Source organism: Oncorhynchus mykiss, chromosome 11 (genome assembly GCF_013265735.2).
Source record: "Oncorhynchus mykiss isolate Arlee chromosome 11, USDA_OmykA_1.1, whole genome shotgun sequence".
Classification (NCBI taxonomy): domain Eukaryota; kingdom Metazoa; phylum Chordata; class Actinopteri; order Salmoniformes; family Salmonidae; genus Oncorhynchus; species Oncorhynchus mykiss.
The window spans coordinates 46,724,861-46,748,934 of NC_048575.1; the positions used below are offsets into that span (position 1 = coordinate 46,724,861).

The 24,074-nt window shown below is 41.5% G+C and overlaps 1 protein-coding gene across 1 annotated transcript in view; it reads left to right on the forward strand.

Moving 5' to 3' along the window:
• LOC110535772 (small G protein signaling modulator 1) overlaps positions 1-24,074 on the forward strand; it is a 78,685-nt gene that overhangs the window by 13,436 nt on the left and 41,175 nt on the right. Inside the window, exon 3 of the mRNA XM_021621022.2 lies at positions 21,290-21,365. Coding sequence (XP_021476697.2) covers positions 21,290-21,365 — 76 coding nt within the window. The remainder of the gene's footprint in view (positions 1-21,289; positions 21,366-24,074) is intronic.

Consider the following 24,074-nt stretch of genomic DNA (forward strand, 5'->3'; position numbering starts at 1 on the left):
TGTAAATGAGAACTTGTTCTCAACTTGCCTACCTGGTCAAATAAAGGTGAAATAAATTAAATTAAAAATACAACCGTGAAGGGAGATCTGTGATTGCTACCAGTAGTTGTGGTATGACTGCCATGGCGGGCGAAATCAGAGGCTGAAGCTTGCAGGGAGATGCATTCCCCCAATTCAGTACAGGAAAGATGAAGCCCGGTCCTTTGAAAGCTGAAGCACCACATGTAATGATAAACAATTTTATTAGACAACAAGCATGAAATCTAGCATGTAACAAACTGCAGCTCACAGCCACAATCGTTAATTCATAAATTCCAGTCAATGACAGCCCTGCCACTTGGTTTGCTACTGGGAGGGCTGAAACTAGGTTCAAGGAACGACATAACAAATTGAAGTTAAGTTGTTTGCTGATACCGATGAACGATTACTGCTTTTTGAGGTCGGTTCGGTTCTGGTTTGATTATAAAGAAATTGTGAAGTTTTTTTATTTTGGCTTTGATCATTTTTTTAAACATTTAAATGAGCTATGTATTATGTGGGTCGAATGCTGTAAAACCACAGAATAAAACAATTATTTAAAGTTCCATGATGGTATTAACTACACATTACTGCCTATCACTTCTAAACCATTATTATTCACATTACTTTAATCAAATATTTCATTTGTTTTATTTGATGACTATTATTTAATTCCAAGTCATCATCTCTGTAGAACTGCTCCTGTCTGACAAAATAACGATTTTAGTAGTTCTTCAAAGTAATTAAGGCACACTTTTATGACTGCTGAACACCAACTATCAATCACTTAGAGCATGTATTTTCAGTTAGAGATTCCTTGTGAAGCAACTACTCTCTCCAACTTGATCGCGCATCTTCTGTCTCTTTTCTCCCAGATCGGACAAGTAGGCACGCAATGGATTATGGTCATTGTAGTTAATGACCACGTGTTCTGCCCTAAACAATGTCAAATATTGGCCTGTTGGAAACTCTACTACTTTGCACAGTTCATGCTTGATCTCTTGAGAAACTGTGCATTGAGCTCACAGAAATAAACCGGTAAATTATAGTTGTTTAAAAATGACCGAAATATCAGTTAATTGGTAAATTGCTCAGATAAACACTTTGTTGGCAACAATGAATAGTGATGAGAAAATAAGCAGTAGGAAGCATACTGAGCTCATGAAGCATTAATTCAATATTCCCCACTGAAATGTTTTAGGTTAAAATAACAGCGATATTGCAAAACACCACTGTGAAAGTTGGCTACAATTAGACCTATGCATTTAGGCCAACATTACAATGTAAAATCTGGACGATAATGCCTACAGTCCTTTAGGAAAGGCTAGATGTTGCCACAGATAGCTAGCTATACAATACCGATCCATGATTGCAGGCCATAGTGTCAGCGCTATAGGCTACAGTCAAAGACTGCATAACGATTTTTGGACAGGGTGCAGGATTTTGTTTTGCCTGATTTAGATAGGTTTCTGCCAATAGTTTCCGACATTTTGGTAGGCTATTTGTTAGTCAACTTGTCTATAATTAGAAGCATGCAGCTTCTCTTTTGTCATTATATGTTGCCCTATTAGACTAAATATACCATTGCTCAACAGAATAATGTAATTATAGATTATATGATAGAATGAATGCTTCAATCTAGTTGACAACGGTAATGTTTCTGTCATCTTTTGCAAAGCAGAGATGAGAAAATAGAATAAAACAACAACAAACACAAATATTTTCTGTGCAAAATGTCCAAATGACATCAGTTTGACCAGTTGTAAGGAAAAAGAAAGCTGTGAAAATGACCGTGTTTCTGATAAGATTTCAGTTTGGCTTCGATGCACATTTTATCTGGTTGAAGTACTGTCAGCTTTTATGATGCTTTTATGATGAAGACAGCACCCCTACAGATCTTGTTCCCAAATAAAAAAAAATGCCTGCATTTGGTGTATCATTTTGCTGCAAGAAATGCTTAATTCTGCAGGAGTTATTATTAAGGCTATAGCCCTATTCGAATTAGGATTATTAGAGAACGTTGCTTATGTATGTATTACTCCAGAATGCCTGTTATTCCAGAGGACGATACAGACGGAATAAAACATTTTCCAAACGACCCCCCCTGTAATTCTATTTAAAAAAATAAAAAAGATTGACAGTTATGACGGCAGCCTGGAGGTTTTTTTTCTAGGTGTGAAGATATTTCTAGAAGTCCAGGTTATAACAGGATACACTGATAACTCAAGCTTGGTTTCTAAATCATACCAAACCATCGTTGGTATAGTGTCGCCATAATATTTTCTGAATTGACGAAGTGTGATCATAATCATTAGGATATTTTAGTGATCCACAGTAGAAGACGTCCTAAATGCCCCCCTGCCTTCAGATGTGAGCTTAAACAGCTAACTTGCACTTGATGCGTTTTTAGGCTATGGATGAGAAAGTGAGTTTGTTGTGTGCTGCTTTGTGATCTATAAACATCAAGGGTTGGATTATATTTTTTTATGATGCATTTGGTGATGTTCAATTAATTCACACAAAACATAAACACCTTCATTGTGAAGGTTGATACATGTAGGCCCTTCCATATACAGTTGCTGTCGGAGGTTTACTTACACCTAAGCCAAATACATTTAAACTCAGTTTTTCACAATTCCTGACATTTAATCCTCGTAAGAATTCCCTGTCTTAGGTCAGTTAGGATCACCACTTTTTTTTAAGAATGTGAAATGTCAGAATAATAGTAGAGAGAATTATTTATTTCAGATTTTATTTCTTTCATCACATTCCCAGTGGGTCAGAAGTTTATATACACTCAATTAGTATTTGGTAGCATTGCCTTTAAATTGTTTAACTTGGGTCAAACATTTTGGGTAGCCTTCCACAAGCCTCCCACAATAAGTTGTGTGAATTTTGGCCCATTCCTCATGACAGAGCTAGTGTAACTGTGTCAGGTTTGTAGGCCTCCTTGCTCACACACGCTTTTTCAGTTCTGCCCACACATTTTCTATAGGATTGAGGTCAGGGCTTTGTGATGGCCACTCCAATACCTTGACTTTGTTGTCCTTGAGACATTTTGCCACAACTTTGGAAGTATGGTTGGGTCATTGTCCATTTGGAAGACCTATTTGCGACCAAGCTTTAACTTTAACATCAGTATTAACTGATGTCTTGAGATGTTGCTACAATATATCCACATACGTTTCCTCCCTCATGACGCCATCTTTTTTGTGAAGTGCACCAGTCCCTCCTGCAGCAAAGCACCCCCACAACATAATGCTGCCACCCCCGTGCTTCACAGTTGGGATGGTGTTCTTCTGCTCAAGCCTCCCCATTTTCCCTCCAAACATAACGATGGTCAGTTCTATTTTTGTTTCATCAGACCAGAGGACATTTCTCCAAAAAGTACGATCTTTGTCCCCATGTGCAGTTGCAAACCGTAGTCTGGCTTTTTTATGACGGTTTTGGAGCAGTGGCTTCTTCCTTGCTGAGCGCCCTTTCAGATTATGTCGATATAGGACTCGTTTTACTGTGGATATAGATACTTTTGTACCTGTTTCCTCCAGCTTCTTCACAAGGTCCTTTGCTGTTGTTCCGGGATTGATTTGCACTTTTCGCACCAAAGTACGTTCATCTCTAGGAGACAGAACGCATCTCCTTTCTGAGCGTTATAGTGGCTGCGTGGTTCCATGGTGTTTATAATTGCGTGCTATTGTTTGTACAGATGAACATGGTACCTTCAGGCATTTGCTCCCAAGTATGAACCAGACTTGTGGAGGTCTACAAAATAATTTCTGAGGACTTGGCTGATTTTCTCATGATGTCAAGCAAAGAGGCACTGAGTTTGAAGGTAGTCCTTGAAATACATCCACAGGTACACCTCCAATTGACTCAAATGATGTCAATTAGCCTATCAGAAGCTTCTAAAGCCATGACATAATTTTCTGGAATTTTCCAAGCTGTTTAAAGGCACAATCAACTTGGTGTATGTAAACTGGAATTGTGATACAGTGAATTATAAGTGAAATAATCTGTCTGTAAACAATTGTTGGAAAAATGTATTGTCATGCACAAAGTAGATGTCCTAAACGACTTGCAAAAACTATAGTTTGTTAACAAGAAATTTGTGGAGTGGCTGAAAAACGAGTTTTAATGACTCCAATTTAAGTGTATGTAAACTTCCGACTTCAACTGTATATGCTATGCACTTCAATTTATCGAATCAGTTATTGTATTCTTGCTCAAACCGCCAGCAACAGCTGTAAAACTCAGACATTTCTCTCAAAACAGGGATGACGATTCGCACGGGACTAGTTTTATCAGAGGATTTTGGAGTTTGCCAAAATACAGTAGATTATTCTGGTTTGTCAATGTCCAGATTCCACTTTCCATTTAACCCATCTAAACAGTAGGCTACAGTTCCCTTGACATGCCAAGGCCTATTTGAAATCCCGTTTTGTGACTGTCGAATTTGTATTACACCTCACAATCATCACACATAACATAGCTGCAGTAGCGGATTTAGGTATAGGCGACATGGGCAGCCGTCCAGGGCGGCATCTTGCCGTGGGTGGCATTGGGCGCCCACACCCAAAAAAATCAGGAATGGTGGCATTTGCGCGATCGGTTTTCTATCGGTCATTTGCACATCACGTCGATGATATCATGTCACCGTGTGGGACTGTGGGTCACGTAACCTTGTCGGTGTGGGCGCCCTGATTCTAGTTTGTGAGCTAGGCAGGCTACTGCCTGGGAAGGTCTCCCACTCAGAAGTACGAGATGGAGAGGGGGGCGGGGTTAGGTTGACCTCGGGTCTCCCTACTGGAAGTCCGAGGTAGGGGGAGCGCGGGAATCTATCAGATAGCGCACCTCTAACTTTGTACAGTACTAATGCAATAAATAAAATCAGTCAGGAAGAGAGGAAACGATGTGAACATGGGATGACGTCAAAGCAGCACACCATTCAGACCGCCTTACTGATTGAACAACATACAATCAGGTCATTCCACTTAAGTAGGCAAAACAACCATAAACAGTGCATTCGGAAAGTATTAAGATCCCTTGATTTTCCCCACATTTTCTTACGTTAATGTCCTCATTAATCGAAACACAATAATACCCCATAATGACAAAGCGAAAACAGGTTTGTATTTTTTTGTGCAAATTGACCACATGTTGTTTTGAAATTCCTTATGTACATAAGTATTCAGACCCTTTGCTATGAGACTCGAAATTGAGCTCAGGTGCATCCTGTTTCCATTGATCATCCTTGATGTTTCTACAACTTGGAGTCCACCTGTGGTATATTCAATTAATTGGACTCGGCGTTGCCTTAGGGCATGAGGGTATACCACACCAGCTGTTTGAGCAGCTGCCCCTGGGCCCTGATGACACACAGCTCCACCACCTCATCCTCTCCTATGAAGAAAAGGTCACGTGGGCAAACCAAAGGGGACAAACAAGGGGTCAGAAGTGGTGCTGTTATTGATGTAGGTAAGCCATTGAGAACACATGGTCATTTGCAAAAATCAATATTCAATATTCAGGCCTTCATCTCAGTGGGAATGTGGGTTGTGGGGGAATTTTAAAACAGCTAGCATGTACTGTTAGTAAAACAACAAGGAGATGCACTTCAAAGCTTTCTGCAAAAATCAAGTATTTTCACCAACTTAACCTTAAATTTAAAAACAGTGAATGAGTAAATTCCTTGTATTGTCTCATGTTCAGTATTGACAAGAGGCCTGATGTTTGAGCTGCTCTGATTAACTGTGTCACTCTGCGGCCTCCTGAGCCTCTCTCTCTCACAGCAGGGTGGGCCCCTAATGAGCAAGGTGTGTGTGTGTGTGTGTGTGTGTGTGTGTGTGTGTGTGTGTGTGTGTGTGTGTGTGTGTGTGTGTGTGTGTGTGTGTGTGTGATCAGACTTTGGGATTGCTATTGTTATCGTGATGGCAGCATGAGTCATGTTTGTGGCTGATTTTTAACATTGCGGCCGACGCTGACAAGGTTGTGAACTCAGATGGCCAAAGGCAGGGCTTTTGGTTTGAAATTGGTATATAGCATTTCTATTTTAATGCTTTCAGGGGGCCAAAATTGAATATGCGCTGTATTTACACATTAGTATCATCAGTTGTATCCAAGCCTTAGTTAGCATACTTTAATTACCATGGTTCAAGTCAAATATCATATGAGTCACCAGTTTTTTTCCCTTCTCAGTAAACTATGTAAATGGACTTTGGGTCCTAGAAAAAAATCCTACATAAATCTAATGTATTTTTATTAGCATTTTTATAATGAGGAAGGATGAGTATTTCTGAGTGCATCTTGTCGTGGTAATTTCCTGTATTACTAAACATTGAGAGAGCAAACCACACACAAGTCAGAGTTATATTATAAAGTCCATCTTTAATTATATATGAGCTTCACCATAGCCCCGTGACTCTCAGATCAACTCAGTGTCTATAAATGAATTCTCTGAGAGTGCTTACAAAATAATTCTTAGCATCATTTATAGCCAAGACACACCCCTCTCAACGAATAACAGATCTTAGGAACATTACAAAGGAAGACTTTTAATTGAGAGAGGAGTATCCAATAGCCAGACAGCATTAGCTATAAATTACTGTTCTAATTCTAATCTCGTTCTTGCCACCACTTAGGACCAAAGCATTACCTCATCCAATGGCATATATCAATTGTCAATTCTAGATACCCCCATCTCAAATACAATCCCTCCTGGACAAGCTCACGGAGACAGTGAGCCTCTTAGGTCATATACTAGGTCAAGATAAGGGCAACCTCAGAGGGGACATACAATAGTTTCAGACACATTCCCATAAGAAGACAAGCCTCCATTCTGTCCTCCTCCCCTTCTGATATTCTTCATAGCATCACATGGTTTAACAGATACATTGACATATGAAGACAAGCCTGACCTCTCCCCTCTCTGGGCCCCAAGTGACTGAGCCCTAGCTGAGAAGGGATAACTGCAACTGCCAACAGTATAGTCCAAAAGAAGACATTCGAATGACAAAAATAAGATAAAACATCTTATTTATCTATGTTACCTAACTAATTCTGATTCAGCCACGACATTCCCCTCTCAAGGGACATTATCCCTTCTGGAGAATCAGAACAGTAATTACATACTCAATATTTAAAATAAAATAAAAAATAAAATCCCTTCAATGTCAAATATCTTAGCTTATATGTAAGCTTTTTCCCTTCTGAAACTAAGTTTGCAACCTTTATTCTACAAGACAAACTTGCACAGGTTTAATCACACAGAATAATCAATTGTTGAGAAAAATACAAATAAAAACATAACATAGAAATACTCCCTAAGTTACATGAGAACCAGTGTCTAAACACAGACGTCATCACAACATATAGGACAGGCATCCCTCTAAGTCCTTATGCTCAGAGATGTAGTCAGGAATAGAGAATAGGTCAGGGAAATCATTCATATTCCAAATCATAATTAAAAAATCTAATATTTATCCAACCAAAATGTAGAATGACATTGCTCAGTGATTCAAATTGGTCTAATCACTCTTAGTAAAAAACTCACTTCAACACACATCAATATTAGCAGAATTTACATTCATATTAACATTCAGTGTAATTATCCCATAATTCGACTATTAACTTTTTTAATCCCGATTATAATACAGATCAGTATCTCAATGCATTCTTAATCTAAATTACTATAATTTTACGTGGTGTAGACCTCTACAATCAACCTGATACCTCAAAAGTCTAAAACAATTTTATCGGCACAGTTGACCAACCCCCTCTCTCAGGCACTGATTCTTCTGGCGTCCTTTTCCTTCTTCTTCAGATAGCTTTACAGTTCAAAGTGGATGGCCCATGATAATGTCCCAATTTCAATGTTTCATCTTTACCACTCATTATTATGTCTTGTCCATTCGTCAACCATGATACCAGCAACATAAGAAAAGTTTAGAACAGATTTCTCTCCATCCTCACTCCACGTGGACTCCTCTCACACTCCTGAGAGAAACATGAAAGAAAAGCAGTTGATAGCTTAGATTGGATACTGTACACCGATTCCTGGCTTGGTTCCTTTCTCCCGGTAGAAGTGGTCCAGACAGGGCCTTATTCAACGCCTCAATAGCCTATATTATATGTAGCCTTAGAAATACAGTGTATTCAGGAAATATTCAGACCCCTTGACTTTTTCCACATTTTGTTATGTTACAGCCTCATTCTAAAATGTATTAAATTACACACAATACCCCATAAAGACAAAGTGAAAACAGGTTTTTAGAAATGTTTTCAAATGTAAATAAAAAACAGACCCTTTGTTATGAGACTCGAAATTGAGCCTCCCGAGTAGCGCAGCGGTCTAAGGCACTGCAGTGCTTGAAGCGTCCCTACAGATCCGCGTTCGACTCCGGGCTGTGTCACAGCCGGCCGCGACCGGGAGACCCATGAGGCGACTCACAACTGGCCCAGCATCGTCTGGGTTAGGAGAGGGTTTGGCCTGGTGGGATGTCCTTATCCCATCGTGCTCTAGCGACTCATGTGGCAGTCCGGGTGCATGCACGCTGACACTGGCTTCTGGGTTATGCGCCCAGTGTGTCACGAAGCAGTGCGGCTTGGCAGTGTCGTGTTTCATAAGGACGCATGGCTCTCGACCTTCGCCACTACCGAGTCCATACCGGAGTTGCAGCGATGGGACAAGACTGTAACTACCAATTGGATATATCATGAAATTGGGGAGAAAAAAGGGAAAAAATATAATTGAGATGGTTTGTGATGAGTTGGACCGCAGAGTGAAGGAAAGGCAGTGAACAAGTGCTTAGCATGTATGGGAACTCCTTCAAGACTGTTGGAAATGCTTTCCAGGTTGTCATTGTAAATAAGAATTTGTTTTTAACTGACTTGCCTAGTTAAATAAAGGTTTTATCAAATAAAAAATCCAGGGGAAGCTGGTTGAGAGAATGCCAGTGTGTGAGTGTGCAAAGCTGTCGTCGAGGCAAAGGGTGGCTACTTTGACGAATCTCAAATATAAAATATATTGATTTGTTTAAGACTTTTTTGATTACTACATGATTCCATATGTGTTCTGTCATAGTGTTGATGTCTTCACTATTATTATACAATGTAGAAAATAGTAAAAATAAAGAAAAACCCATGAATGAGTAGGTGTGTCCAAACTTTTGACTGGTACTGTGTATATATAAAAATATATATATAATTTATATATTTACAAAAATAATATGGGGGATTGGAAATGATGCAGACAATTGCATTGATGGAAGCCAGTCTATCTACAATATTAAATCTGATCTACCCCTTGTTCACCCATGGCTGCGTGGCCACATATGCCTCCAACTCAATCATCAAGTTTGCAGACGAAACAACAGTAGTAGGCCTGATTACCAACAATGACGAGACAGCATACAGGAAGGATGTGAAGGCCCTGGTGGAGTGGTGCCAAGAAAATAACCTCTCCCTCAATGTCAACAAAAACGAAGGAGCTGATCATGGACTTCAGGACTTCTTGAGAACATCCTGTCGAGGATGGTGCGGTCGGCCCAACGCATCACACTGCCTGCCCTCCAAGACACCTACAGCACACTGCCTGTCCTCCAAGATACCTACAGCACCCGATGTCACAAGAAGCATAAAAAGATAATCAAGGACATCAACCCCCTGAGCCATGGCCTTGATTGGAGTCCACCTGTGGTACATTCAATTGATTTGGACATGATTTGAAAATGCACACAGCTGTCTCTATAAGGTCCCACAGTAGACCAGTGCATTTCAGAGCAAACACCAAGCCATGAGGTCGAAGGAAATGTCCGTAGAGCTCAGAGACAGGATTGTGTCGAGGCAGAGATCTGGGGAAGGGTACCAAAACATTTCTGCAGCATTGAAGGTCCCCAAGAACACAGTGTCCTTCATCATTCTTAAATGGAAGAAGTTTGGAACCACCAAAGCTCTTACTGGAGCTGACCGCCCGGCTAAACTGAGCAATCGGGGGAGAAGGGCCTTGGTCAGGGAGGTGACCAAGAACCCGATGGTGGTTGGGAGATGGGAGAACCTTCCAGAAGGACAACCATCTCTGCAGCACTCTACCTTTATGGTAGAGTTGCCAGACGGAAGCCACTCCTCAGTAAAAGGCACATGATAGCCCGCTTGTAGTTTGCCAAAGGTGCCTAAAGGACTCTCAGACATTGAGAAACAAGATTCTCTGGTCTGATGAAAGAAAGAATGAACTCTTTGGCCTGAATGTTAAGTGTCACATCTGGAGGAAACCAGGCACCACTCATCATCTGGCCAATACCATCCCTACGCTGAAGCATGGTGGTGGCAACATCATGCTGTGAGGATGTTTTTCAGTGGCAGGGAGCTTGTCCAACTTGACAGATCTTGAGAGGATCTGCAGAGAATAATAGGAGAAACTCTCCAAAGACAGGGCTACCAAGCTTAGTGTCATACCCAAGAAAACTCGAGTCTATAATCGCTGCCAAAGGTGATTGAAGAAGGTATTGAGTAAAGGGTCTGAATACTTATGTAAATGTTATATTTCCGTTTTTAATTTGTAATAAATTTACAAATGCCTAAAAACTGGTTTTTGCTTTGTCATTATGGGGTATTGTGTGTAGATTGTTGAGAGTTTAATAAAAAAAACTATTTTAGAATAAGTCTGTAACGTAACAAAATGTGGAAAAAGTGAAGGGGTCTGAATTTTGTTGATGTTGATGATTCAACCCTTTGCGCGTCTGCAACCACAGCTAGTGAAATCTCTGCAACCCTAAACAATGAGTTGTAGTCAGTTTTAGAATGGGTGGCCAGTAATAAACTGGTCCTTAAGATCTCTAAAACTAAGAACATCGTATTTGGTACAAATCATTCATTACCTTAGTTCTAGACCTCAGCTGAATCTGATAATGAATGGTGTGGCTGTTGAGCAAGTTAAGGAGACTAAATTACTTGGTGTTACCTTAGATTGTAACTGTCACTGTAAAAAAATATTGATTCAATGGTTGCAAAGATGGTGAGAGGTCTGTCTGTCATAAAGAGATGCTCTGCTTTTTTGACACCACACTCCACAAAGCAAGTCCTGCAGGTTCAAGTTTGATCTTATCTTGATTATTGTCCAGTCATATGGTCAAGTGCTGCGAAGAAGGATCTTGTTAAGCTGCAGCTGGCCGTGAACAGAGTGGTGCGTTTTGCTCTTCATTGTAATCAGAGGGCTAATATCAATACTATGCATGCCAGTCTGTCTTTGCTAAGAGTTGAGGAGAGACTGAGTGCATCACTTCTTCTTTTTACAAGAAACATTAATGTGTTGGAAATTCCTAATGGTTTGCGTAGTAAATGTACACACAGCGCTAACACACCCGCTTGGGGTATTTTCACAGTCCCCAAGTCCAGAACAAGCATTTTGTGACACTCACAATAACATCTGCTAAATGTGTATGCGACCAATAGATTTGGATTTGAACACATTCAAGGAAAACATACAGTATTATCCAGAGCCATGACTGCAGGGAACTCCCTTCCATCTCATATATGCGCAAGTGAACAGCAAACCTGGTTTCACAAAACAAATAAGGCAACACCTCACGGTAAAACGCATCTCTCCCATGTAAACCTACTTTTTGTGTGTATGTACCATTGGAAAATAATTTTGGTTCCAACCAACCAATCATTTCATTCTGAACTGAACCATCATTTTTAAAAATTCTGTTTCATTTTTTAACTTTGAATTCTAGAGTTTTTTTTAACCTTAATCTCATTAAATGACTTCACCAATTAGTGCGGATAGAGCAGGCAAACTAGTTGTTTACGTACATGATGGACAGACAAGTGTAGCCTATGGCGCAAGATGCGACTGAAATGTTGCAGGTGGGGAGAGAGCGAGAGAGGGTTGAGGAGGAGGCTTGAAGAGCTGGGCATCTTTTTATGGCATGCATTATCTGAGTTAGGTCCACATAATTATACCTAGAGGATTGGCTTCTATGAAGGCACTTTGAATGTCCTTTTTGAGCTAGCTAGCTAACAAGCTTGTGTGCAGAGCTGCACCAGAATTGAAAAAAAAAAAGTTTTACATTTTAGTAGTTAATAAATCTAACGTGAAACATGATAAGTAGGATAATATAGTATAGTGACCACCTTCAGTGTTATGTAGCAAAATTTGAAATTGTGTTTTTGACATTGGATAAAAGCAGACACAGAGCTACAAAATGTTATATCATACACTGCATTTTATGAACAATGGGAAAGTAATTCTGCTTTGAAAGTTGATGAACTTGTAATCCCACTTTTGAGAAAGTGGCCATTGAATGTTTTGGTACACCTACTGGAGAGAGCTTTGTCTACACCTATTCAGCATTGTTCACACCCTCTTAAGCCAGACCCACCCATCTCTTTAAGGATTCACATGTGAGGTCATGTGCTAAACAGTGAGTAGTGTAGTAAAGATTCAGACTAAAAGTGGTAAAAGTTGTAGTCTACAATAAGAAAAATTTCCAGGTAAACAGAAAGTGTCCAGATAACAAATATTAGATGATTCTTACCCAGACACACTTGTCTAAATTGGTGAAAGAAATGCTCTAACCCCCAGCCACATCTAGCTTAGTGGATGGGTCACTACAGAAGGTGTAAACGGTACAGTAAATAGTTACTTGCATAGTAGCAATATCAAAAATAGATGGTGTCAACATAAAGAAAATATAAGAAAAGGTGTCAATGCCAGTAGAGAAAGAACAAAATAATATACAGTATGTACAAGAACAATAGCGATATCGTTGATACTGGTGATAGATGCACACAATCGGGTAAAGTGCCTGAGCAGCAGGATAACAAAATAAATAGTAGCCTTAATGTATGGCGTGTGTGTTAGGAGAGTGAATAGAGGCACTGCAGATCGTGCTGATGACTGGGAACTCGCCCCCCAGTGATGAACTGGTCCGTTCAAACCACGCATGAACAAGGGAATCTAATATTCGGAGAGCCTGTTTCTGTCCTGCCCTTGACTTTGGTGCAGGGCATGTGATGTCCATAGTCTCTTCATCGCAAAACTCCCTGATCTTCTCAGAAATGTACGTTTGTCTAGCTGTTTCCAGTCCAAGTGGTGCTTGTACAGGCAGACCATCTATGGGAGGAATGATGTCGGCGTTGCGCAGGAGCTGAAATCTGGTCCCGACTGAGTCCGAACGCTCCTTGGCAACAACAACACCAGGCTCCAGAGCATCAAAGTTGTAAAACAGGAAAAAAGAAAACAAATTGAGAAGAAATTACAACCTTGCAAAACATCAATTCACCTCTCAAGTTTAGATAAGAAGAATAACCTTATACAATGCAATGAAAATGATATTCTCCTGAAGTGTTGGTACTGCTTGATCTGTGGCAGCGGCCTGAAGTACGGAGTCAGGTGTTGTTGCCAGCCATAGCTTTCCACTAGTACCGTACAATCCTCTAGTCCAAACAGCTATGGGATGTTGACCTCTGTCGCAGTGCTGTCCTTCACAACACCAGCAATCTCGAGACCACAAACTTGTTATTTTTTTTCACCAATGCAGTTATCACAATTCAGGTCCACATGTGTTTCCCCAATTCCGTAGTTGGTGAAGAAATGGTGCAAATACAGAAATAATGTGAGATCAATAAAATTAGTGCCAATCATGTTGGATGTAAATTAAACAATCAAAACGTGTTGTTTATGCTGATGCTGAAAGACAAATTCTAGATACAAATATTTTAGCATAGCATTTTAGCATAGTAGCAGGTTGCCTAGTTGTTAGAGCTTTGGGCCAGTAACCAAAATGTTGCTGGATCGAATCCCCGAGCTGACAATGTAAAAATCTGTCGTTAGCTGGTTAGTTAGCTAACATTAGGCTATAACTAGCAATGCAAATGGCTTTCTGAGATAATATTACTTCACAGATCATACATGTAATGTTAAAGTGCCAGCCACCTAATGTTAGCTAGCTAGCTAACAGTAAGCTTTAACTTGCATTGAAAACAACATTCTGACAAAATTAGAAATGTATAATATCGGAAACTGTAGATAGACTCTTACCCGTGTACATGAATGAACGCTTCACAGCAGACTGCAATCCCTTTCATTAAATAAGACGTCCTGTGTAGTTTCCGTTTTGTTTGTACAGCTTGCTTGGCCCGTTTTGTCAAGTCACTCTGGTTCACACTGACCATGTGCAATGCCACAAAAATCGTCCTCCTGAAAGTAGTCCATCACAACTTTTTCCCACTGACCTTTGTCAATAGCGCCTGATAAATTCATAGCAGCAATATTATTGAGAGCAGTAGCAACACATTTGCAGTTTTCCATGGCTAACTTTATATCTTTTGCAAAAATGTTTAAAAAAAAACTGTTTTTGCTTTGTCAGTATGGAGTATTGTGTGTAGATGAATAAGGGGGAAAGCAATTTGATCTCTTTTAGAATAAAGCTGTAAATGTAACAAAATGTGGAAAAAGTCAAGGTGTCTGAATACTTTCCAAATGCACTGTCTGCAAATAGGTCCCGTGTTTGTGTTTTACACCTCCAGCAGAATAGTTACATTTGTGTGCATGATATTCAGTTTCCCTGGCATATAGTACGTTCTATGGATGGTCTTAAACTGCAGTCATTTATGTCTGGGATGATATAAACATGACTGGGAATTCAAACGTATCTGTATCCATTCATTATCATCAGTATTGTCTCCTAGGTCTTCCTCACATTTTTGTTTTACTTGTTGTGTGTCATCAGGAAAAGCCTCTATCAACCCTTGATACAGTTTGGAAATCAACTTTAGAGGTTTGTCAGACTGCCTTAAAATAGTTTGAAGCTTCTTGCTTGTCCAGTGTTTGCTGCACAGAGAAAATAGTGTTGTATCTGCAAAAATTCCCTTCAGCTCCATCACCAGACTGGTCTTCCCTGGCTGCCTGACCCTGATGAGACCCCTGTCACCATCTGATCCTGCTCAGATGAGGCATGACAAAGAATTACATTGGTGTACATTTATACGTTATATTATCCATGAATATAATCAATGGTTCAACAATCTAAATAACCATTTATCCCAGACTGTAGCCTACCCATCAACTCAAGATGGAACTTTGTATCCATTCACTGATTATAATATACTGCAAAATGTACCTGAGCTCTGTAGAGTGGTCTTCCCTGGCTGTCTGACCCTGCTAAGACATGATGAGCTTAGTGTTGTGTACTGACTGTGCACTATGAAAGTGACACCTGTAGAGCTGTTTATACCGTGTCTGTGTGAAAAGTAGGGAATTAGCTGTGAGGAAACTGACAGATTGATAACGTTACATTGCTATACTGACTAATAAAATGCAGAAAAACGTCAGAATATCGATCTTCAACCATTTGGCTGCTGGTTTCATCGTTTGATTCAGGTCTAGTGTAATTGAGTCAAAAATAATAGCTAAAGTCAGTGAGCTAGCTAGCTAGCTAACTTTAGCTAACATGTCAGTTACATTAGTAGCTCAGAACTGTGAGTAAATATGTATTTTTCTGTCAAACAGCAGTTACCTTGCTAGCTACATCAGTCAACTAAAGAGTAGCCTGTTTCAGCTCTGCTTGCTTTTACAACTCTGAGAAAAAGTGCAACACAGACAGCAGCTGCCTCTGTTCATGTCTCCTATGCTGGTCCTATACGCCAGCCTTTCCAAAGCATTGACTTCATACAGCTGGCTGATACCGGAAAACAGCCTACCTGACCTCACTGAGGTGTCCGCATGGTCCTAAAGCATACCGGTGCCACGTTTTGTATCACAGCGCAATTAGAAAACTATATCAGAATGTGGGGAGGTCATGTCACCCCTGTCCCTAGGTGAAAATAGACAACCAATGGCAAGTTGTTGATGCCTATGATAATGCTTGTATCATCCCAGTTAACCAAAGAGGTACCAAACTGTTGGACCTTGACACCCACTACTGTTCAATAGACATAGGCTTCTACTACTTAATCTCCACCACTTATCTGCGTTTCCTCATCCTGATGGGGTCCTTTACCTACCATCTCCTGAGATGGAAGGTGGTCTATGCCTACCACCTCTTCCTGGCTTGTCTCCACGATACAAAGAGGAGGAAGACACATGCGCCTCATTGAGGTCAGTACGATGCCATTGTCTCCTACAATGCCCACGATGAGCCTTGGGTCCTGGGGGAGCTTCTGCCAAAGCTGGAGAGAGAGCAGGGCTGGAGGTTGTCTGCACCACCGGTTCTTCGAGCCAGGCAAACCCATCATAGACAACATCACAGACGCCATCTCCGGGAGCCGCAAGACCATCGGCGTGATCAGTCGTCGCTACCTGGAGAGTGAATGGTACTCCCGGGAGATGCAGATGGCCAGCTTCAGTCTGTTTGATGAGCAGAAGCATGTGTTGATCCTGGTGTTTCTGGATTAGCTCCCGGACCAGCAGCTATTGCCCTACCATCGCATGATGAGGCTGGTGAAAAGACTCACCTACTTGAGCTGGCCCAGAGCTGGGGAGCAAACTGGGATCTTCTGGGAGAAACTCCGGGTGGCTTTGGAGACCAGGGACTGCCCTGCTGAGGAGAAACCCATCCTCTCCGGGGTAGAGAGGGCATGATAGTGACATTCTAAATGTAAAGCCAATTGACCTGAAGCTGGACAAAAAAATATGTATAATAAGTTAAATACAAGTCTAAGTGTATAAACTGCAATATTATTTCCAACAGAGGGATTAACTAATGTGTATATGTACTATAATGTACTATTATCAGAAACTGAGTTGGGCAAATGTTATGCAATTTCGTGATGAGATGTACAGATAATTAATTTGACCCATATTGCCAGAGCAAAATAATCCTGCAGCAACAGGATTTGAACGTTTGGTCCATAATGTTGCTTTATCGGTGGTTAAACTATTAGCTTGCCAATGTAACTGTTATGAAAGTTGTATTGTCAATTTGTTTTTTTATTTAAACGCCACTTTAAACGTGTACATGACACTGTATCGTTTTGACAATATCGCAATATTATTTTTGCAATCGTTGGCTGTACCTGCAACAAAACTCCATTATTTCTCCTTCATAGCTTGTTCTCCATCTTCTTTGTTTTCATCTCTTATTTCCATGACTGATCAAAACTCATTTTCACATGGCTCCCTTGTCCCTCTGCAGCAGACATGGTAAACAATATGTTTGGACCATGGAACCGCAATAAAATCTCAATGTTGCTATCGCAATACATATACAAGTGTGAGAATCGCACGTGTTAATGCGTTAGTGTGGGTTTTCAGTGAATTTATGTAAATCACTAAGCTCATCTGCATTTCCTGCAGTGCAGGAAAATTCTCAGCAATGAAAGAGTGATTATATTCAGGTCCTACATCTGTAGAATATGATGTTTTCACTTCCCTAATTTTCTCTTCACCTCCCTACCCTAATCTTTCTGTTTTGTCTCATTTATTTAATTATGCAAACTCTAGAGATCGGCAGCCTAGTGGTTGGAGCGTTGGGCCTGTAACCAAAACGTTGCTGGATCGAATCCCCGAGCTGACACGGTAAAAATCTGTCATTCTGCCCCTGAGCAAGTCAGTTAACCCACTGTTCCCCTGGCGCCGAAGACGTGGATGTCAATTAAGGCAACCTCCCCGCACCTCTCTGATCAAATTAAAGTTTATTTGTCACGTGCGCCGAATACAACAGGTGTAGACCTTACAGTGAAATGCTTACTTACAGGCTCTAACCAACAGTGAAAAAAAAGTGAACAATAGGTAAGTAAAGAAATAAAAACAACAGTATATAAGACATGGAAAAATAACAGTAGCGAGGCTATGTACAGTAGCGAGGCTATAACAGTAGCAAGGCTATATACAGGCACCGGTTAGTCAGGCTGATTGAGGTAGTATGTACATGTAGATATGGTTAAAGTGACTATGCATATATGATAAACAGAGAGTAGCAGCAGCGTAAAAGAGGGGTTGGGGGGCACACAATGCAAATAGTCCAGGTAGCCATTTGATTACCTGTTCAGGGGTCTTATGGCTTGTGGGTAAAAACGGTTGAGAATCCTTTTTGTCCTAGACTTGGCACTTCGGTACCGCTTGCCATGCAGTAGTAGAGAGAACAATCTATGACTGGGGTCTTTGACAATTTTTAGGGCATTCCTCTGACACCGCCTGGTGTAGAGGTCCTGGATGACAGGCAGCTTATCCCCAGTGATGTACTGGGCCATAGGCACTACCCTCTGTAATGCCTTGCGGTCGGAGTCCGAGGAATTGCCGTACCAGGCAGTGATGCAACCAGTCAGGATGCTCTCGATGTTGCAGCTGTAGAACCTTTTGAGGATCTCAGGACCCTCTTCACGACTGTCTTGGTGTCAAATGCGGAAGACACATTTCAGTTGATTGCATTCAGTTGTACAACTGACTTGGTATCCCCTTTCCCTTACTTGTTATCTATACAGTGGGGCAAAATAGTATTTAGTCAGCCACCAATTGTGCAAGTTCTCCCACTTAAAAAGATGAGAGAGGCCTATAATTTTCATCATACACTTCAACTATGACAGACAAAATGAGAAAAAAAAATCCAGAAAATCACATTGTAGGATTTTTAATGAATTTATTTGCAAATTTGGTCACCTACAAACAAGCAAGATTTCTGGCTCTCACAGACCTGTAACATCTTCTTTAAGAGGCTCCTCTGTCCTCCTCTCGTTACCTGTATTAATGGCACCTGTTTGAAGTTGTTGTCAGTATAAAAGACACCTGTCCACAACCTCAAACAGTCACACTCCAAAATCCACTATGGCCAAGACCAAAGAGCTGTCAAAGGACACCAGAAACAAAATTGTAGACCTGCACCAGGCTGGGAAGTCTGAATCTGCAATAGGTAAGCAGCTTGGTTTGAAGAAATCAACTGTGGGAGCAATTATTAGGAAATGGAAGACATACAAGACCACTGATAATCTCCGTCGAGCTGGGGCTCCACGCAAGATCTCACCCCGTGGGGTCAAAATGATCACAAGAACGGTGAGCAAAAATCCCAGAACCACACGAGGGGACCTAGTGAATGACCTGCAGAGAGCTGGGAACAAAGTAACAAAGCCTACCATCAGTAACACACTACGCCGCCAGGGACTCAAATCCTGCAGTGCCAGAAATGTCCCCCTGCTTAAGCCAGTACATGTCCAGGCCCGTCTGAAGTTTGCTAGAGAGCATTTGCATGATCCAGAAGAAGATTGGGAGAATGTCATATGGTCAGATGAAACCAAAATATAACTTTTTGGTAAAAACTCAACTCGTCGTGTTTGGAGGACAAAGAATGCTGAGTTGCATCCAAAGGACACCATACTTACTGTGAAGCATGGGGGTGGAAACATCATGCTTTGGGTCTGTTTTTCTGCAAAGGGACCAGGACGACTGATCCGTGTAAAGGAAAGAATGAACGGGGCCATGTATCGTAAGATTTTGAGTGAAAACCTTCCATCAGCAAGGGCATTGAAGATGAAACGTGGCTGGGTCTTTCAGCATGACAATGATACCAAACACACCGCCTAGGCAACGAAGGAGTGGCTTCGTAAGAAGCATTTCAAGGTCCTGGAGTGGCCTAGCCAGTCTCCAGATCTCAACCCCATAGAAGATCTTTGGAGGGAGTTGAAAGTCCGTGTTGCCCAGCAACAGCCCCAAAACATCACGGCTCTAGAGGAAATCTGCATGGAGGAATGGGCCAAAAAAACAGCAACAGTGTGTGAAAACCTTGTGAAGACTTACAGAAAACGTTTGACCTCTGTCATTGCCAACAAAGGGTATATAACAAAGTATTGAGATCAACTTTTGTTATTGACCAAATACGTATTTTCCACCATAATTTGCAAATAAATTCATAAAAAATCCGACAATGTGATTTTCTGGATTTTTTTTCTCATTTTGTCTGTCATAGTTGAAGTGTACCTATGATGAAAATTACAGGCCTCTCTCATCTTTTTAAGTGGGAGAACTTGCACAATTGGTGGCTGACTAAATATTTTTTTGCCCAACTGTATGTCACAGTGCATTTGCACTGAGCAGGGCTAGAACTCTCAACCTTCTGCACCACATCACACACCATTCACAGCCAACCGTCTTAGCCAACACATCAAGGAAGTGTGGTGCCACCAATGTACTCCAGCCATCATGTTATGGGCAAGATTTACATCCACAAACTGAAATGGCTGTGTGTTTGTTTGTGACCCGACTTCACGCCAAAAGACTCCCCACTGATCTAAGCCTAAGAATTAGGAAGTTACTGTACAGGTCTCAGGCAAGGCTACTCTGTTACATTTATGACAGACAATAATATTTCCACATCTGTTTAACCATACTAGATTTATAATCAGAGATACACAATCAAGTCATTTCTGCTTCTGCTTCAATGGAACATTGTGAACTTTTAATCCGCCCTCCGTAGTGATATTCAAAGCTCCTCTGTCTGCACAGCTGTGCGTGTGTGTCTGTGTCTTTGTGTTCTCTAGGCAGGCACCACCTCTCTTTGTGCAGGGTAATATCTCCTCAGAGGAAAGACTCATTACAACAGGAAATTAGTGCTATCTGAGCTTCTCTCTATGCAGGCTGATTTCCCAGATGTAGAGCAGTGGCAGTGCTAGGAGATGTCCCCGTATTCACCAGGGTCAGAGTTATCAGTCATCTGGGGTGCAGGTCTGATGTTGTCCCTGCGAGGACAGCCTGTGTCCAGGTCCGCAAGGGGGAAACCATGGTTTCGATAAAACCAAACCCTTCAAATGAGTCGTACTCTGACCCCCCCCCCCCCCCCCCCCCCTCTTGCTTTTTTTCCCCGAAGCTGTGTCTGCACGAGTGAGGTTTCTGCTATATCTGACGTCACTGACTCAATTGCAGGTGTCGTATGGTGCCAGCCTCAACGATACATGAAAAGCCGGCGACACTGTGCTCTCACGCTCTCTCTTTCTCCATTCACATCTCTAGAGATTTGATTATAAAGCCAGGCTGTGAGGTGGGCCCTAGAGGTGTGGGTATAGTAGCCCACTCACCTAACCATCCAACCTCAACCCTCTTCAGCCCTATCCATCTGAGATCAGCTTGATGCAAGCTGGGTGACTCATTCATCTAACTTGGCGTGTACTCTTGGCACGCACTCATCTCATTCTCTCTCACTCTCTCCTTTCCTCCTTCCCTCCACCCACCTATCTCTTACCAATGTTGAAAAAATGCAGTAGAAATTGACTGGTAAATCCTTTCCTTGTTTCCGTAGACTAGTGGTTTTATCGAGAATGTCTGAGTGTCTCCCTCTGTCATTCACAGGTGAAGCAGATCATGGAGGAGGCTGTCACCAGGAAGTTTGTGCATGAAGACAGCAGCCACATTGTCTCGTTTTGTGGTGAGTTTCGACTATTGGGACATATTTGTTCATTAATCACCTAAATATATAATCTTTGGTCATTGTGCCAATCAGAAGGAACAGGTCTCCTGTCGGACATGAGTCAGTCAGCTTCCATTGGCCAGGTGTTTTTTCAGACGTACACTGAGTGGACAAAACATTAAGAACACCTGCACTTTCCATGACATAGACTGACCAGGTGAAACCAGGTGAAGGTATGATCCCTTATCTATGTCACTTGTTAAATCCACTTCAATCATTGTAGATGAAGGGGAGGAGACAGATTAAAGAAGGATTTTTAAGCCTTGAGACAATTGGAGGCATGGATTGTGTATGTTTAGCATTCAGAGGGGGAATGGAAAAGACAAAATATTTAAGTGCCTTTGAATGGGGTATGGTAGTACGTGCAAGGCGCATCGGTTTGTGTCAAGAACTGCAACGCTGCTGGGTTTTTCACACTCATCAGTTTCCCGTGTGTATCAAGAATGGTAAACCACCCAAAGGACATCCAGCCAACTTGACACAACTGTAGGAAGCATTGGAGTCAACACGGGCCAGTATCCCTGTGAAACGCTTTCAACACCTTGTAGAGTCCATGCCCTGACGAATTGAGACTGTTCTGAGGGCAAAAGGGTGGGGGGTGCAACTGATTTTTTTGTTCCTAATGTTATATACACTCTTATTATATTTGGTATAAGAATAATATTGGTTTCCCATTTTCTGGTACCTAAAAATATGTCTATAAAACCTGACATCCCAAAGAAAATCTGTCAGAATCGCGTCATTGCAACTACTGCTGGGAAGCCTCTTATGTAACACAGGCAGGGAACAAGGTCGTAGAGCCCTGTGAAGAGTTTAGGGGATTTAACACTTTAGTAAAAAAAGGCTTGTTGTAAGCATAAGGATAGGTGATAATGACAATCTGTTGCACTGCATTGGGGTGTGAAAGAATCATCTCACAGTCACTGACGTGGGGGAGGGTGGGTGACATGTTAGTCATCAAGCCTCACTGACATCCTACCGAGGTTCGCAGGCTATTTTATCAACTGATAAAAGTGGCAAAGGAAAATACCAAGTCTGCATATCACGTCAACCTGTGGGTGGAACGTTTGAGCGGCTGCTAGCTGACAACTGTGAGATCCATCTCTAAGGAAAGGCTCTCCCTTCCCACAGCAACAGTAGAGTAGCTTGCCTTTTAACAGACCTGGAAGTAAGAGCTTTCCCTCGAGCTCATACACCGTGGTGGGTGTTAGCTCCCCCTTGCACCCCCCCCCCCCCCCCCCCCATGGGCTCTCTGTGTTGTTGTGGCTCTTTTACTCCCACATATTCTACTCTGCTCACGTTGTACACCAAGCTGTCACAATAGAGATGTGTCTGTGCAGAGATCACAGGATGGACCGGCAGGGCGAGGGGTGGAGGAGAGGACTTGCTTGGGAAGGTCACCAGGGAGTAATTAGCCTCTATCATCATGGTCACATTTTACAAGTCGCTAAGGCAGGAGCGCCTGGGAAAATGTCAAGAGTTAGCCGTTTGACACGTCTCTTCATCCTTTTCTCCTCACCAAAAGAGCTATTATTCGTTTCACTGCTGTGACCGAGATGGTCAACAGTCATCCAATTGTTAATTAAGCTTAGTATTAAAGGTGTGGTCGTGACGTAGCCTGAGTCCGATCTGTTTCTGCTCTTTTGCCAACTCCATAAGGCACCCAGGATTTTGGCACATTGAAGAATTCATCTAAACCAATATGGTGGTTGGCCATATTTAGAATGTGTTCATGTCATTGTGCTGAAATCGCCTGTGAGTGTAGCACTAGATGAGCCGGTCCGGGTCAGTAGCAACACACACGGAGTCCCCTAATGTGCTCTGTTGCCACAGACACATGCTGATTAGGGGTCATTACTTCAGTAGCTGTGATTACCTTTTTAATAAGAGTGCCTGTGTAGAGAGAGGACCGGGTCCAGCCACTCATTTCCTGTGACTGCTTCAACCACAGGGTATGTTTGACGCGGTGAATATTGCTTTGGCTGCATCGTCCCCGGGTTATGTTGAGCCAGAGTATCACAAAGCCAAGTAGGTTTCACCCTCTGGAATATTGTTTTCAATATTTGAAATGGTTTTGTAATAGCTGGAAAGACAAGGGGCATCCTATTGAGACCTCTTGAGTTTTATTACAAATGGCGCTTCTCTCTCCCCTGTAATAATAAGGAAAAGACAACAGAGATAATGAGAAAGGAAGAGAGAGAGAGTAGATACTGTATCAGTGAGTGTATGCAGAAAACTGCTCCAACATTACAATTTCAAAGCTACTGAACAACTGGAAAATATGATAACTCTGATTCCATGGTTTCATTTATTATTTGCAGATCTGTGTAAACTTTACAGTTGTTGCTATTTTTATACATGATACGTTATTCAGTGCAATAATGGACATGGTATGGTAATGATTTTCATATGGGCTATGTTATGAGGATACTGTAGAGCCGGTGGGCTAAGTTGGTAAAAAAAAAAAAATGCATCGCAGACTGACATTTTTTCAGGAAGTCATGGTCAGGTTTTATTATCTCAATATCAAATAGTTTTTGGTACCTTACTGTGATTGCTTTCAATTAAAATGGTTTTAAAAAAAGAAACCAACATTGCTTCTTAGCAAAGAGCAATTTCTCAAGCAAGAATTTAGCTAGAACTGTCTGGGAGTGGTCTGAGTGAAGA